The sequence below is a fragment of the Liolophura sinensis genome, chromosome 5, assembly GCF_032854445.1.
Source record: "Liolophura sinensis isolate JHLJ2023 chromosome 5, CUHK_Ljap_v2, whole genome shotgun sequence".
NCBI lineage: Eukaryota > Metazoa > Mollusca > Polyplacophora > Chitonida > Chitonidae > Liolophura > Liolophura sinensis.
In genome coordinates this window covers 14019190-14036467 of record NC_088299.1, presented here as the reverse complement: position 1 = coordinate 14036467, position 17278 = coordinate 14019190, and the positions used below count along the sequence as shown (strand labels likewise).

At 36.7% G+C, this 17278-nt stretch overlaps 1 protein-coding gene across 1 annotated transcript in view; it reads left to right on the top strand.

Annotated features, from left to right (window-relative positions):
• The first annotated feature begins 1130 nt into the window (after positions 1 to 1130).
• LOC135465725 (uncharacterized) overlaps positions 1131 to 17278 on the top strand; it is a 28625-nt gene continuing 12477 nt past the window's right edge. Inside the window, exons 1-2 of the mRNA XM_064743042.1 lie at positions 1131 to 1480; positions 14640 to 15068. Of these exons, the coding sequence (XP_064599112.1) occupies positions 1463 to 1480; positions 14640 to 15068 (447 nt within the window). The 5' untranslated portion in view covers positions 1131 to 1462. The remainder of the gene's footprint in view (positions 1481 to 14639; positions 15069 to 17278) is intronic.

Genomic DNA, 17278 nt, shown 5'->3' with positions numbered 1-17278 from the left:
CGTCATATGATTTAAAATTGTTAAGTACGACGTTAAACCCCAAGCACTCACTCACTCACTCACTCCGTGGAGAGTGTTTACTCAGCGGCGGGGAGGTGTTGTTCCGGAAGTATATATATATATATATATATATATATATATATATATATATATATATATATATATATATATATATATATATATATATATATATATATATATATATATCCCGATTGGTTTACATATAACATTGTACAATTTGTTGTGGCTTTGACAGAACTAAACAATTAAGTCCAATGTCTGAAAATAATATACAGGTCAGAGTACTGTATCACACAAACGTCCTATATTTAATTACTGCCTGTATGACCTTATTTGTGTCTCTGCATATTGGCCTATGCATGCCTATTACGCACACATAAAGGGAATTTATTCAAAACATGTTGGAAGATTTAACAAAACAAAAAGATATAGGCCTAAATAGTCTGAATGCTGTTACATGCTATTCAATGTAATTGTTATAAATATAGGCTCTGTTATAGGCTGTGTACGTCAGATATGCTCTGCATTGTAAGAATGCCTGGGGATATATATACCTGTTCTTCGAGTTTTCATGCACATTACTATTATTTCCGACATTTCGGTTAATAGTACATGCCTTTCTTCATGCCACGTTTCCGCACGCGAAATTTATTCGCTTGAGTATTGGCCTGTGGATATAAACGCGTTATCCACACGATTCTCTCAAATGCTTGTAACTGTTTATTATTTCTAAAGAATGTTAATATCTTGACAATATATATTCAAAAGTTTTGGCCTATAAAGGGCATATATGGTTAACATATATATAGACCTATACCAGGGGTTAATTCTGCGAGAGTGGCCGCCGTCGTATAAGTGAAATATTCTTGAGTACGGCGTAAAACATTAGAAAGATCAGCATGCGCCGAAATTCGGCCAAATCGGCTCATTCGTTAATGCCTTGTGCTGCAATGAAAGAGAGTGTAGGAAATGTGTTGCATTTGTCTATGCTTGAGGGGTTTAATGAGCATCCAGTATGCAAGCTTTGTAAACCTTTTGATTTAGAATATGGTTTCCAGTTATCTGCCCTTCCTAATAGAAGTCTTTCTTGTTTTGGGATAAAAAAAAGAATGTCGCAGACAGAACTGCGTCCCTGTGACCTTACATTTATCACATCCATTATCAGCGATGAACTTACCTGGGCAGCGATTAATCAGGTCACTGGGGAGAGCGAAATCGGTGAGGGGAGTTGAACTGGGGCCAGGACCCTTTGCGGACTTGATGGCCAGCTGTCACGGCTGGCTGGTTGGCTGACGATTCCTGCACAAAACATCTGTCAGGCTGGGAAGTGCACTGACGACTGTTGTCCGCCAGGCAAACCGCAAACGAACAACGTATAACAATCGACCCCCAGGAAAACTGTAGCTCCTGTAACACGTCTGAGACGTGGAAATTATTACCGATGTCATCGCCAACTGAGGTAGGTATAGTTATTTTGTTCGTTGCACACACATTGTTTCCAGGTGAACGTAACTGATGCGCTTGAATGAATCTGAATGTTATTGTTGAATGGCAGGCCTGCTGACACTAGTGTGGCCGCACGCTTTGCGAAATTGCGTTGCGTGCATTAAAATCTAGGTTAATGTCCTCGTAACCCATATTTCAAGGATTTTAGTCTGGAAGTTATGTCTAATTAGATCATTTATTTTCTAAAACATGATGATGTATTTATATATTTATAGGCGATGAGTGACTGCTGCTGTGCACAAGTAGTTTAGGCATGTTAGGTCTTTGTTGTCAGCCTCCTGTACCAAAGTATTAATTCACTCCCAAATTAAAATATTTGGCTGACCCATGAGTTTTGACTGAAAGTTGTGATCCATGGCCCTCTCTGTCTGCAAGACCACTAAATTAGTTACACTATTCCTGTATTAAGGAGGTTGTGTTTTTGTATTTTGCTCTTGTTGCAACATGTCCATTTTCCTGGGGTAAGATAGTTGCAGATTGTAACTCTGAATTTGAAGAGTTAGGAGAGTTCGGGGAGAAACTGCTTGTAATGTGTTGAATGAATCAAACTTCAGTTGGGTAAATCCATGTCAACCAAGTGGTTCCCATAATCAACTAACCTGTTCTGAGTCTTGCAGAACCAAAAGCGATCCATGACAACTGCACAAACTCACTAAATAAAAACATTTTCAGACATTACACCCACTGTGGCCGTAAGCTGCCTGTGACGAATTTTATGACTTGCGGGAACAAACGAGACGGAATCGATTAAGGCCATCTGATGTCACGGGCAGATGGATGACTAGACTTGACTAGTGTTAATATAATGATTTCCACTAGTATTGTCTCCCTTGAACGACCTCATGTTTTTTCTGCCATGTTTTTTTCTTTGGTGGTGGCCACAGTGGGTGTAGTGTCAGAAAATAATCTTTTTTGGTTCTGCAAAACTCAAAACAGGTTAGTTGATTATCGGGATCACTCGGTTGATGTGGATTTATGCTAGGAAAGTTTTAATGCGCGTGTGAAGAAGCAGTAAATATATATGTGGCTTACCATCGATCCGACACATTGGAAGCATTTTCCCCGCCGCAACTCTCCAACACTTCGTGTTGGTCATTACATTCCACAATAAGGGGTAAAACATCACATTGTGGGGCATCTTTACAATGGTTACTGGAATCTGAATCTCGTATAGTAAGTGTCTCCTTCTCCATTTCATCTTCACTTCCTCCGTTTGTCACATGAGACCAACAGTAGCATCAAACGCCACATTTGGATTCTGGTAATACAACTGTCGCAAATATGTAACTCCAATTCACATGGCGCGCAAGGAGATTACGACATGACATTTCATTCTGTACTTGAATCAGATTTACATTTTTGCAACTGGGAAGTGACCAAAGTGAAAGTCAATCGTTTAGGTATTAAACAAGTGGAGTTTTAGTGATGTGCATATGTAAGTGTGGATTTGCATCATTGAGAGTGAAATATTCCACGTTGCCTTGCAGTTGAGGTGGCAGTCAGTTTATTTATTGCATAAGATAATATACATGTCGCCTTCTGATGCTAGTGATGATACTGATGATAGCCATCACCAAAAATGTCATGCTTGCAAAGGGTTTGTATTTTGAACTAAGCGTCTGATTTAATAATTATGGGTTTTTATGGATAGCACAGAATAAAAGCCATAGACATTATGCACATTCACAAACGTTTATGATATTTATATTCAACTTGACTACATTCACTGGCAGAGTCTGCACTGTTGAGTTCATTTTCAGCAATATTTAAGTTGCTGGGGTGATCTGTTGTATGAATTTTTCGTACAACATTTCCACAGAACTTTAGTGGAAGAATGGCATGATGTCCAGTTGTATGTTATGCACGCAGTTGCTAAAACGCACAGATCCAGATCTGCACATGATTGCATATTTTTCAGATAAAGTGAAAAACATTAATTGTCCAACTGATTTTATCCACAAATTAAAATTGAGCTATAGACATGCAAAGAAACACACTGGAGGTAGACCAGAAATCATTATTACATGTTTAAAAATTTGAAAAGTTGGAAAATACAGCATGGGATAATTCTCAACCAGTCAACAGGTTGTGTCTAAGGGATTTGTCACATTTGTGGTACTTTATTCTGTTCACAAAGATAAGCCTGTAGCCCTTCAGAATGTTGGGAATTCCCCAGCTCTGGTTATAAACTATGTACAGTGGTGGTAACTATTTAGCCAAGATAAATTTTTTGCAGACATGGTTGATTTCACACCGTCCAGGTAACCAGTGTATGCCATTTCTCAGTTGCTGAGGCGAGATCTCTCGATTTGCCAGAAGTCATGCACAATGCTGGCTGAGAGCATACATCAAATATGGCAGTTTGGCAGGAGAAATGATCACCTGTTGAACTTATTAGGATCGCAGATTAGTGATCTATGCTAGACGTAAAATAAATGCAAAATATATTTAGTTTAAAGGAGAAGAAAACTTAAAAAACATGACACTATAGGCTGACAAGAGCACATTTTTTTCTATCAGGTGGTGCCTGCTGCATAATTTTGCGATATTTCCTCGCCATACACGTAAAACCTGAATACGGCAAAGCTGGCATAAATCGGTGAGTCCATCGCGTCCTCCATCTTTAACACCCAGTAATTTATGCTGGGGGTGTGTTGCCTCTCAACCAGGAAGAGTCGTTAAAAATGCCAGCTTGTTCGTGTAAACTCGGAACCTATGTCCAACATTCCGCTTAAGCGGAAAACGAACTGTACTGTTTGCTACCTTCTGGGAAGAAGAGTTCTAGCGAAAATGTACGAACTGCACTTTGGCGGTTTCCGATGGCAATTCTCCTCCTAACACAGAAGACTTTAGGACTAGTTCTTGGAGTCGCCCTCAGCGGATGTTGATGTGGACCTTATTTATAATTTATCACCTTGAGGTCAATTTTTTTTATGACATGCACGTGCAAGGAAATGCATACCCTTTTCAATGGCATTAGATTGACATTTAAATTTTCTTCTCCTTTAATTGTCACTGTGCCCATAGCATCTGCAAGCTTGATACTTATAGTTCTATCATTTGGGTTTGGCCACAGTGTAACAAGTTACTCTATACTTTTATGGTTTTCATTTGTTTGCTTAATCAAAGGAATCAAGGCAACATTGGAAGTAGCATGTATACACATTTTTAGTTTATCGCCAGCTAACTTTAAATATTGCTTGTAGTCATATTATCAGAGCATGTTTCTAATAAGACCAGTTTACCAGATATAAACAAATGAAGGAGGCTCAGTGTGTTCATAAATAACATCCAAAGTATTCATACAGTATTAATATAATCATAATGCCAGTTCAACAGTCACAGCTTAAATATGTGCTTTTAAACTTTGCGAGAAATTTGGTGTGTTTTTTTTTTATTTTTTCATCTCTTTATTTATGCGGCTTGATCTATTAGAATTATTACGCTGTGGTATGGTGTATTTCTGGACATGATATGGTATTAACCTGTTAACCAGAGATACAGAGATGCTTAATGTACATACAAACCATTTATTGATTTTCTTTTTATGAGTTAAGAGAGAATATTTCTGTACTGCTGGGAAAGACTATATGTGCTGGTTATTGTAATGATCATTCTTGGACATTTTACACGGTTTTTGATACACGTGTAGGACTTCATTATACTTGCACATCTCCCACCATAATGCTGACTGCCGTGAAATATAAGTGAAATATTCTTGGATACTGCATAAAACCCCAATCAAATAAGTGCAGTAAGTATTTAGTTACTTACATGAGTGTTCCATAAGTAGACATGCTAAAGGTGCGCAGGTATTGCCCTGTGTCACCATCATGGAAGACTTTAGTAAACAGTAACATCATGTATGTGTATAACCTATTTGGCCAGCTTGATTGTACATATACATTCCCGTACACAGTTTGGAATTGGGCATGTAAAAGTCGGAAAATAATTAAAAAAGTGTTTTTGACATCAAGTTGCATGGTGATTGGATTAAGCAATTTCCAACCACGCTTCAGCCATTCTTTGTGAAAAAAGCATGTGCTATGTTACATCATGCATTATGTGAACGTTATAGAACGCGGTCCATATTTATCAAGCGACAAGTCATAAATTGCGAGTGTTTAAAAAACCAAACTCAGTACAGGAGGGAACTCAAATTGTGGTTGGTACATTGTTCCGCAGTAAAGAATCAGCGAACAAACTTTAAACTTCACAGATTAAAACATTTTATGTGTTGGTGTGTTTGAATCATTGACTTAAGTTATAAAACACTTGATAAATATGGTCCTTGTCCCTGATGCTGTGTGCGTAGCTCATAACAACATGACCAGGGCTAATGCATTTTTCCTAGACTACAGCCACTTGTTTATTCGGTGACAGTTTGCACCATATAGTTACCAAGACTTTGTGTCCTGTTAGAATGATATCTACCCTATTTCTTATAATTCTTTTTAACCAATATACATGTAATTGTAGCAGGGATATTTACTATCTCTTTTCTAACATGGTTACACCATCTAATGAACAACATACTCCTTTACATTTACGAAAAGCTATGAAAGAAATGTAATATTCTGCTTTTAGCACTACCAATATCTGTCCCAAAAATTAGAAGAATTAGGGTAAACTGCAAACAAGTTAAATACACTGTGTGGTAAGAGAGTGGGGCCTGCCTTTGTGTGTACATGTGGCAGGGAAGTTGGGGGGCCAGCCAGAAATAGTGGAGGGGTATACACACATGTGGTTCATAACCTTACCTAGATTTAATGAGGTTACTAAAATATTAGTCATTGAGTGAGCAGAGAAAATAAATATATCCATGTAAAGCTGTGTCCACAGACAGTTGGCAGCATTCTTCATACTGGATGGTGTTGATGTTACCAGATTGCTCAACTAGAATATTTTTTGTTGAAACATTGTTACAAGGTAATTTTAACCTACAGCTTTTGAGAACTACTGTGCTGTTAGTGTTTAAAAGCTTGTGCAACTATCTTTGGGGATAAGCTTGTCAAGTATCTGTCAGCAGTATTAGAAAATAACAAAACATATTTAAAGGAGAAGACAGCACCTGGCTTAAACATATTTCAGTTGAAAGCAGAATTCTTAAGCTTCCTAAAAAGTATCATACCTTCTTATTTTAATGAGACTTCACTCTGTTGTAGAGCAGAATGTCAAAACTGCACAAATGTTGGGTGTAAATCGAGGCAGATATCTTGAGAATTTTATCCAATCAAACCCGTTGCTATCAGATTGCGCGGCCTAAGCTGTGATATAGCCTTTACCCATTCACTCCATGAAGTGACATGATAACACAGGACTACTGCATAAAACATCATTTTGAGATCGTTTCCAACAATTAAGTCTGACATAGCCGAGGGGCCATTTCACAAATTGTTGTGGGACAGGTCTGTATCATTTACGGATCACCACAGACATAAAATTAGTTGATTTACAAGCCGTAAAATATACAACAACGGTGTCACAAATTCTGTCGGACAGTAGTATACCCTCTCAGCCCAAACTGCATTCGTCTCAGTAGTAGATCCAAGGCCTACTTAGACACGCTGTTCAAATTATACATCGTCGTCATATGACTGAAAAATTGTTAAGTAAGGCATTAAACCCCAAGCACTCACTCAAATTATACAAATCCATTTTTTGTCGTTCATTTTACCGATTAGTCAGCAGTGTCTAAATAACAAATATCAGTCAGTGAAAAATTCATTAGGGATGCCAAAGGTTGATGGGAATGAGAAGGCGGCATCTTACCAGACAGTGCCTAAAATTATTTAAATGTGATGATGTAATATGTTTTTCTAAGTTTTGGGGAATTGACGATTTTAAATTTTGCTCCTTTGTGTTCCTTGATGTTTTGTCGACCATGGCAAAATGGTACATTAGGAACAGGTGATGTCACAGTGGAACAGATGCCTTCTCGGGATTTGATCAATTTTAATAACTTTCTATAACCCGAGAATGCAGCTGTTACCTCAGACCTCACATAAACACTGTTTCACTGTATATGTGATACCACATTGTCGTCGTAAGAATTGCAGATTAAAAATTGGTATATAGAGTTACATGTACAAAGATCATCAGAAAAGAGTGGCTGTGTCCATTTACATCTGTTTCCACTTCTGAAAGTTATAGTTATATTCTCTGCCTTGTCTTCTAGCATGTGTATGGTAAGTTAAGGTGATACTTCTTCAAACCATAGCAAACCCTACCTGTTGTTTTCATAAATGTGTAGTGTTCCCATGTGGATGTGGTGAGGTCAGATTTATGTGCTATGCTTTGTGAGAACAGTGCCCACTTGCAACTAAGCCCTGTTTAACTTAAGGGCACGTAACTACCATGGCAACATAATGCGTACAGTGCTGGTAGCCATGGAAGTTATGTGTTCTTAACGTTAAGAGGGTTTGTGCAAGTGGGCCCAGATTTATCTGCTTTGCTTTGTGAGGACTGATGTATCTGCTATGCTTTGTGAGATAAGATTTATCTGCTCTGCTTTTATAGGTCAGATTTATCTGCTATGCTTTGTGAGAACAGATTTATCTGCTATATGTTTTGTGAGATCAGATTTATCTGCTATTATTGTGTGAGATCAAATTTATCTGCTATGGTTTGTGAGGTCAGAATTATCTACAACAATGCTTTGTGAAATCAGATTTATTGTGTATGCTTTGTGAGGTCAGATTTATCTTGCATACTTTGAGGTCAGAGGCTTGTGTGCCTTGTGAGGTCAGAGACTTGTTTGCCTTGTGAGGTCATAGACTTGTAATGTTGTATGCCTTGTATGCCTTGTGAGGTCAGAGACTTGTATACGTTGTGAGATCACATTTATCTTATATGCTTTGAGAGGTCAGATTTGTCTTGTTTGCTTTATGTGATCAGATTTATATTGTATACTTTGTGAGTTAGATTTGACTTGTATGGCATATATACCAGAATGAAGGGCTGTTTGCATTTAGAATTGCCTGTGAACTTTATATACACATATCACAGTACATTATAATAATTTTTGTTATATCCAGCTCTGTCATGATAAAAAATAATGTTAAAAAAACATAAAAAGTAAGATTGAAATCTAGACCCAGAATGTTAACAAAGGATACTGACATGTATATACCTTTGTATGCCGTATAATTGTTTAAATGTTATGTGATAAAGGTGAGTGTGGGACAGATGAGCATGCTTGTATGCACAGAGGGTTGAAGCATGGACGTGCTATGTCAGTTATTACCAAACTGCCATATGTCGGTGGTTCTGTCTGGACACTTCAGTTTCCTTCACCAATAAACGTCATAAAATTTACTACCATAATTGTATACCTGTACCATCAAAAAGGTTAAAAACTTTTGAATATGGAGTTTGGCATGGAACAACAATCAAATAAGCCTGGGAAGAGAAATGTACTTTTTAGAATAAATAAATAAATAAATGGAACAACAATCAAATAAGCCTGGGAAGAGAAATGTACTGTACTAAATAAATAAATAAATAGATAAATAAATAAATAAATACATATTTAAATACATACATGTACGTACGTATGCATAACAATAAAGTCTGCATATTTTTGTGTTCACTGTACCTTTTGCAGAATATTTCAGATCCCACTAATTTAATTGCCTACATGATGTACATTATTCTATTTTGTGTATTTTAATACTGGACTGGGATGTGTATGTTATGAATACTGAGTTTTTTATTCCATTCTTGAATAAAACAAAGTAACAATGTATAAATGATTTTGGATTCCATCCTCCTGTACTTGTCACACATGTACTTGAAGGTCATGGCGGGCCTCAAGGTCAAATATCAGTTGTGTGCACGTCTTCAACATTATGTCATCATAACACTTCACTTGATGGTGACACACTTCTTGATGATGATACACTTGATGATTAGATAATCCAACTTGTCTTGATGATAACACACTTGACAATGGCATGCTTAATGATGACATCATCTCACTTCTGTGGTACTTGATGCTGCACTACTTAGCATTGAGCACTAAGAGGTTAGAGCAAAAAACAGGACTGGTTGGCCAGGTGTCAGTATAATGTGACTGGGCGGGGTGTCATGTCTAATGTCGTGGGCATGATGCTTCAGTAGCAGCAATAATTTTGCTTGCCCTGCCACAAGAGTTAGTGAGTGAGTGCTTGGGGTTTAACGTCATGCTAAACAATTTTTTTACCCTGGATCCACTGCTCCCAAAGCGGACCCCTGCCACAAGAAGACACAATGTATGTACACTCACCTAATGACTCCTCCTCATCATATGACTGAAAAGTTGTGAAGTATAACAGTTAACCCCAAGCATACATACATACATACATTCTCTTGATGATACTACAGTGCTCAGTGACGTAATTATTAATGATGGCACTTCTTCATGATGACACAGTCCATGGCAGCTCTTTATGATGACATATCCCTTGATCACAGCGCACTTCTTGATAATGCCAGACCTGATTATGACACACTTTTTGATAATGATAACATTTCTTGATGATGACAACATTTGATGACATTTCTTTTTAAACATAGACAAAAAGCAAAGGCAGATTTGGAGTTGCTGGCTTGAAATACATTGGTACACTTCAGAGTTATGTGAAAATTCAAAACTTCTTTGGACTCCATGTACATGTAATTGATCAATGGTGAGCTTCTACAGATTTTAATTTATTTTTTCAAACGTCATGTGATTATGTCCATTGGTTCTTGAGAAGAAATGTTTAAATGTTTTCCTTTAAATCCAATATGGCCACCAAACTAATTGACCTACATAAAAGAACAAACTTCAAACTCTTAAAAATAATGTCTGCAACAATTTTGCTGTCAAATTTCAAACAGCCATGATTTGCAGTATTCCCAATCTGAAAAAAGCCAAAGTCAGAGACCAAAACGAATATTGTTTAGTATTCCAAGTAAGAACAAAAGGCTTCCAGCATGAAATATGATGTAGGAGAGCCTGTAGATTGATGTACATGTACCACATGTACCACTAATTTCTAAACATGATTCAGAGAACATAATACATAACTAATTACTTAACCATTGCTAATGGTTATGTGGACGATAAAGGAAAGTGAAGTTTCTTTTATTCTTACCACGTGTTGAGAACAGGCACAGCTTGACAGCAGTGTAAATATCAGCACCAAAATGTCAAAGCTTGACAACCGTGTAAATATCAGCACCAGAACGTCACTGTTTTCAACTGAAGAAATGTGTATGTAAACTATATGTATGTCCCCGTGTCCTGATTGAAGGTAAGCATACTATAAAGATCTAGTACATGCCTCTGCATAAAACAGTCAGACTTAGACAAAGAAAGGAAACAGAGTTCACTAGTAATTAACTTGGTAAGATTTCTCTTTGGACAGATGAACTGGTAAATTTTGTGTTGAGATTTTTGTATTGTCCTATAAACATGCTTGCGCATGAAAATGTCCTGTATATTAAACAAGGACAAATGAATATATACCTGTACAGGTCTGTATTTATTACAACTTAGATTAAGTTGGAAAGACATTGAGAGTGCAAACATCGATGGGTGAGTTCGCAAATACATTTGTGGTACAGTATTGTGGACAAAGGTTCAAACTTTTTGTAGTGTAAAAGAAATAAGTGTGTTTTGTTGGTGACTTCTCTGTGTTTTATTTCTTGACCTTTTGTGACATTTTCATGCATATCAAGCTGTTTATGCTGTCTTTACCATAGATAACTAATTAGATAGATCTATCCATAGGACATTTCTGAAGTGAGCTGTATATTTTGGAGATGTCTGATGTAATAATATTACTCATGTGGGTATGGCTGTATATTTTGGAGATGTCTGCTGTAATAATGTTTCTCATGTGAGTATAGCTGTATATTTGGAATTGTCTGATGTAATAATGTTGCTCATGTGAACATACAGTGTAGCTGTATCTTTGGAGTTGTCTGCTGTAATAATGTTTCTCATGTGAGTATAGCTGTATTTTTTGAGTAGTCTGATGTAATAATGTTGCTCATGTGAGTACAGCTGTTTTTTGTATGTGTTTTTTTGAGTTGTCTAATGTAATAATGTCGCTGTATATTTGGAATTGTCTGATGTAATAATGTTATTACAGAAACCCATAGATCACTTTACATTAGGAGCATTTCTGATCGAAAGTGAGTGAAAATTGATATCTGGTCTTCAGTTATCATCTTTGAGCTCATGCTGTTTGATCATTGCCACTACTTGTACATGAGGTGCTTATTATCCTGGGTACACATTTTAACAAAGATGATTTAAGGTACACGCTGTTTGTTTTAAAGTGAGCTTTAAGTGAGTATACATATATATACATATACATGTATATATATATATATATATATATATATATATATATATATATATATATATATACATACATGTATATATATATATTTATATATATATATATATATATATATATATATATATATATATATATATATATATATATATATATATACATGTTAGAGCCCCATGTGGCAGCATTGATTTCAGCAGAGATGGTTCGCTTTCCGGTGCTGCGCAATGACCCAGGAGCCTCTCACTTATGTGATCGCTCTCTAGCTTATGCTGATTTCCTCTCCGATCATACATGAGAAGGTCTGCCAGCAGTTGGCAGATCGCCAAGGGTTTCCCCCTGGCTCTGCCTGGATTCCTCCCACCATACATAAGGCTGGCCATATACATGTCAAATAAAGAAATAAAGAAAATATATACAGTACAAAGAATATATACCCTTGTAATACATGTTTTATTTTAAGCTAATCCACAACTGCAAATCTTACAGCTATGGTCATAATTTTCCCATTCTTGGCAAATATGATTGTGACAACATGCAAGATTAACTCATGCAACTTAAGTGGGGAGATCCAGTTGACCTAGTTTTAACAATATTAATTATAATTAATTCATATGCAAGTTCTTGAGTGACATTGTGAAAAGAGTCTTATCATGCATGTTGCAGAAAAGTGCCGAAAATACTTCTATTCAAGCCTACAGCATAAAGAACTACTTTATTAATTCCAGATATATGCGGTAGTACTGTACAAGTCAGGACAGTTTGGACCACAGCTGTTGAATGCTTTAAACTGTTATTTTCATTTGATATAGTTGTGTCTGGCAGCTTGAGGGCCGTACATACATGCACATGTGGTGTAGTGGTTATCAAGGTGCATACAACAGTATGTAACCTGACCCCCTTGAATACAATACATTCTTGTTGATAAGAGCAGACCCTTGACCCTCAGGAAACATAAACAGGGTTGTAACACACACAGCTCAAAGACAAATGTAGGTATATGCCTATAGCTACACTGGACAAGGCGTTCTTATGGATATACAGCTTCTTGGTTTATTAACACGATGTTTCAATGTAGTTACTAACGTTGATAATGATGATAACGATAAACGATGTTAGTAACTACATCAAAACATCGTTTTAATTAACCAGGAAGTTGTATATCCATAATAATGCCTTGTCCAGTGTACTTCATCCCAACTTCTAAATGCTACTCAAACAAGATACATGTATAGGGCTCAAAACAAAAGTAAGAAGCACAACAAAAGTATGGGATCAAAAGTACATGTAGTCCCTCGTTGAAGGTATTGTAGGAAAAACCATTTAGATATTATGAAAGGAAGATATGAAGAATAATGAGTTACCTTTAGGATCTGGGTTTATAGTCTGGCCACCTTGGTGTCAAAATGAATTAACATGAGTGTGGACAAAAAAATGAAATGATGTTGGAAGATCATGTACCTGAACTTAATTCTTCAGCATGCACCTGTGATGAATTGCCTGAAATCTTGTCCAAAAAGGTGCATTTTTAGAGGCAAATAAATGCCATGAAATATTTTGGTGCTGAAAATTTCAAGTACGATATCATTCTACTTTCCAAATAATCTTTAAAACCTACTTATTTAATTCCCCAAAGAACTCTTGAAACCAGTGCATGAATCTAGTTGAACTAATTATCTATTCGAAATTATCTAAAATTCGTATTCTAGTACAAGTTGAAGTTTAGAAATGAGCAAATTGTAATACAGATATATCCTATCACACCAGGGTGTGGTTAAAATCTGTTTGAAAAATTTTAGAAATATGTGAAATTGATCTGCATGTACATGACTGTATGGCCTCATACAAATACTTCAACACTGCATACAGGTAAAAATAACATACATGTACATGTATAAATGAGGTTGAATTGTATTTCGTCAATTATGTCAACATTTAGCTTCGTTAATACATGTGTGTGTGTGTATATGAGTATACAAGAGAGAGAATAAGAGAGAGAGAATTGGGGGGGGGGGGGAGGGGGGCATCTGTTAAGATATGTGTTAGAGCATCATTCTGGGGTATAATTATTAAGCATTTCTGTAAAACCTAGACATAGCGTAATATACAGTGACCATACATGTACACACCCAGACATAAATTGAGAACTTACAGGCCTACATGTGTATACTGGTAGTATCCAACATCTTTAAGGCTTAACGAAGTCGAACTTTCTTCTTGAACAGTTTTCAATTCTGTTTCATTTTATGTGTGTTTGAGTTTATGTTCGTTTCGTTCAGTTGGTTTGTGCGCCAGTGCAGCGTAATGACCCAGGAGACTCTCACTAGTGTGGTCGCTGTGAGTTCCAGTCCAGCTCACACTAATCAAATAGATAAATAAAATAATATTAAAGAAGATATCCATTGTGAAGCATTATCCATTCATACATGCATGTTACTTTGTAGGGCTGATCCCATTATGAGATGTACATTTTCTGGCTGGTAAAGAAGGGTGAAATTATTTGTGGAAGGAGGGAAATTTAGTATACATGTTAATTAATTCCTTATTATGTAATAAAATAGGAGCCCACTGAATTGCCTCCCTTATATCTCCTATCACTCCATGGTTGAATATGACTTAATTGGCACCTTCACTTTTAGCACACTGTTGTATATATGCATATTAACTATCAGTCTCCAACAAGTATACGTGTAAGTTAGGATGTTATCTTCATCCTAAGGACTGTCACATCACCCATAGTCTCCAGTCCACCACTAAGAGTAGACTGTTCCATTTTTGTTTTAGGGAGACAGTTTTTTGACCAATGGTAACATTGATAGGCCTCCACCGAATGGTAACATCCCCCCTTCTCCTGACACAGACACACCGACTACGGAGAGCGATACGCCAACCAGCCCGTGTGACGATTCCCCTACAGGTCATGAGAGACCAGAAGGTGAGACGAAACAGTCAGACAGCAGAAATCACCTCCAAGTTGCGAACGGCAAGTCCAGCAGCCTAGGCCATCGTAAGAGTCCCACCACACAAATTCTAAACTTCTATCGCAAGCACAAGTCCCCTGACATGGAGAAGGGCAAAGACCGAGCTGAGACCGCCAGTCTGGACGACAAAGCGCTGTTGTCATCGAGTGTGGGGTGTGTCATCAGTGGACACACCCAGCTTGGTGGGAAGAGGAGCCGCAGCATTGAAGACTGGCGTACCAAAAGTCGCAAGGTGAGTACGTACTGTACATAAGTGTGTATGATACTGAAAGGCAAGCGTAGACCTGTGTGGAAATATATGTAGGTTAAATTACATCTGTTTGTACACAAAAAGAAATTAACAATACATTTAAAACAAGCCAAATTGCCATCATACACTTGTACATGTTTCAGTGAAAAATTCAAGAGTATAGCCTTGTACAAATAAATAAAATAAAGAAAAGAAATTTGTCAATTTTCCTTTGGCATGTCCCACAGGAGTTAATCCCTTTGATAGTTCAGACCCCAGCAGTTTAACAGTTTAAAGCACGAAGATGAAAGCCAGACAAAATATTATAATAAACCATTAAAGACTTTTAAACCACTTTTTATAATTCTGTGTATGCCAGATTAAAAGAAAATGAAGAAAAAAATCCTGAAGTAAATCTCTAATTTTCACATACTGTATATTCGTTCAGCTGGTCTGGTTTAAGGAGTAAGACTTGAGATGTAAATTCAGGTGAACTATGATATTTGTCTGTGTACTCTCTTATCACAGAAGTGAGAAAATTCATCTGGAATGGCTACTGTACATTATAGATTCATTTCTCTGAATCATCAAAGGAAGAAAGTGTTTTGTCTTTATCCTTACATTGACTCTCTCTGGTTCATTGGCCATAACTTGTACCAATGTGGCCGTGCCACTTTAGTACTTGTGTACAGTTTTACAGGTGCAAGTAAATATTAGACTGGAGAGTTCGCACTGGTGGACCTTGATACCACCAGGAGCTTGTTAACTGGGGCAGTACCCCATTAAATGGTCAACCGTTCTGCACTTGGATGAAAAAATGTTTTAGTTATTGTGTGAGCCATCATTTTAGGAGGACAACAAAAATTATGATCTTGTGAAATCTTGTCAGAAGATGAATGTCAGAATCTGCCTTTGACATCAGATATAAAGCCATGTCCCCATGGTTTATTTATTCATTTTTGATAAGCATTTTGTGCTGTATTCAAGAATATTTCATTTACACAACAAAAATGAGGAGAGGAAAGTGGACAGAGCATGGAATAATGCCGCAGAGCCTAGTGAAATACCTGAGAAATATCCTGATGTAAAGCCATAGATATAAAGCCTGCAGGAAAATTTCAGGGTGATATTAATGTACTTAAAACCGTGTAAAGGAATGCAAGTAATAGCATTATCTGACCTTTGACACCCATTTCCACAGCTGGCAACATTATGTGTTTCATTAAACTTCAGCAACCATAATCAAAAATCTAAATGAAAATAAATGTTTTCAGATTTGCTTGGTTACTATATGTATATTCCTACTGAAAGCTCATCTGGTTTTATCAAAATGCATCAAAATCCATTATTCTCTTTTGAAGATGATTTTATGACAACTCTTCACATACATGTATATGCCTATTAAAGGACAATTTTAAGTGTCATAAATGTAACCAGCCAATCAGCATTGGTTTTGTATCCCTCATAAGTCCAGTATAATCCTAAAATCGCCAACTTTTATTCGATAGCATTTAAGAGCTATTTCAGTTATGACAAGTCAAAAGAGAAACTGCACTGAAGTTTAAGATCATTTGATAATGAAGTCTGTTTAATACAGAATGATTTACATTACATAAGACCATTGAATGGGTATAGATGTAACTGGTGAGTCTTCAAAAGCAAAGTATTTGGTACTTTTTGAACAGCTAGAGGTGACGGGAAAATGAATCAGGTAAATGTGACCTGAGGTAACGAACAACATCAAAAAACATTTGAAAGCATAGTGTCATTTATGTCTATCGGCAACCAGTTTCAGACAAAAGTGGAAGCCAACAAAGGAAATTGTTTCTGTATGTGATCAGAGAAGACTTGCTAACGAGGTGCTGATACTGCACAAACTGCAGGCATAACAAAGGCAAATAGTTGAATTGATTTATGTAATTATGCTAGCTTTGTTTATAGCCATACATGTATACTGTATAGAAATCAAATTTACATTAACCAGTAGCGAGAAATAAGCAAACATTTCGCCATTTCATGGGGGTAAAAGCTGTTACAATAATTAACATATAATAATTCTACATACATGTACTGGAAACTATTTGTTTATACACTGGCCAACCTCAGCCATGTCAGTGCTTCGGAGAGTTTTGTTTATAACTTGCTTCTGTGGAATTTATTAAATAGTCAAACTGTATAAAAAAGTTGGATTTATTTTATGTACATACATGTGG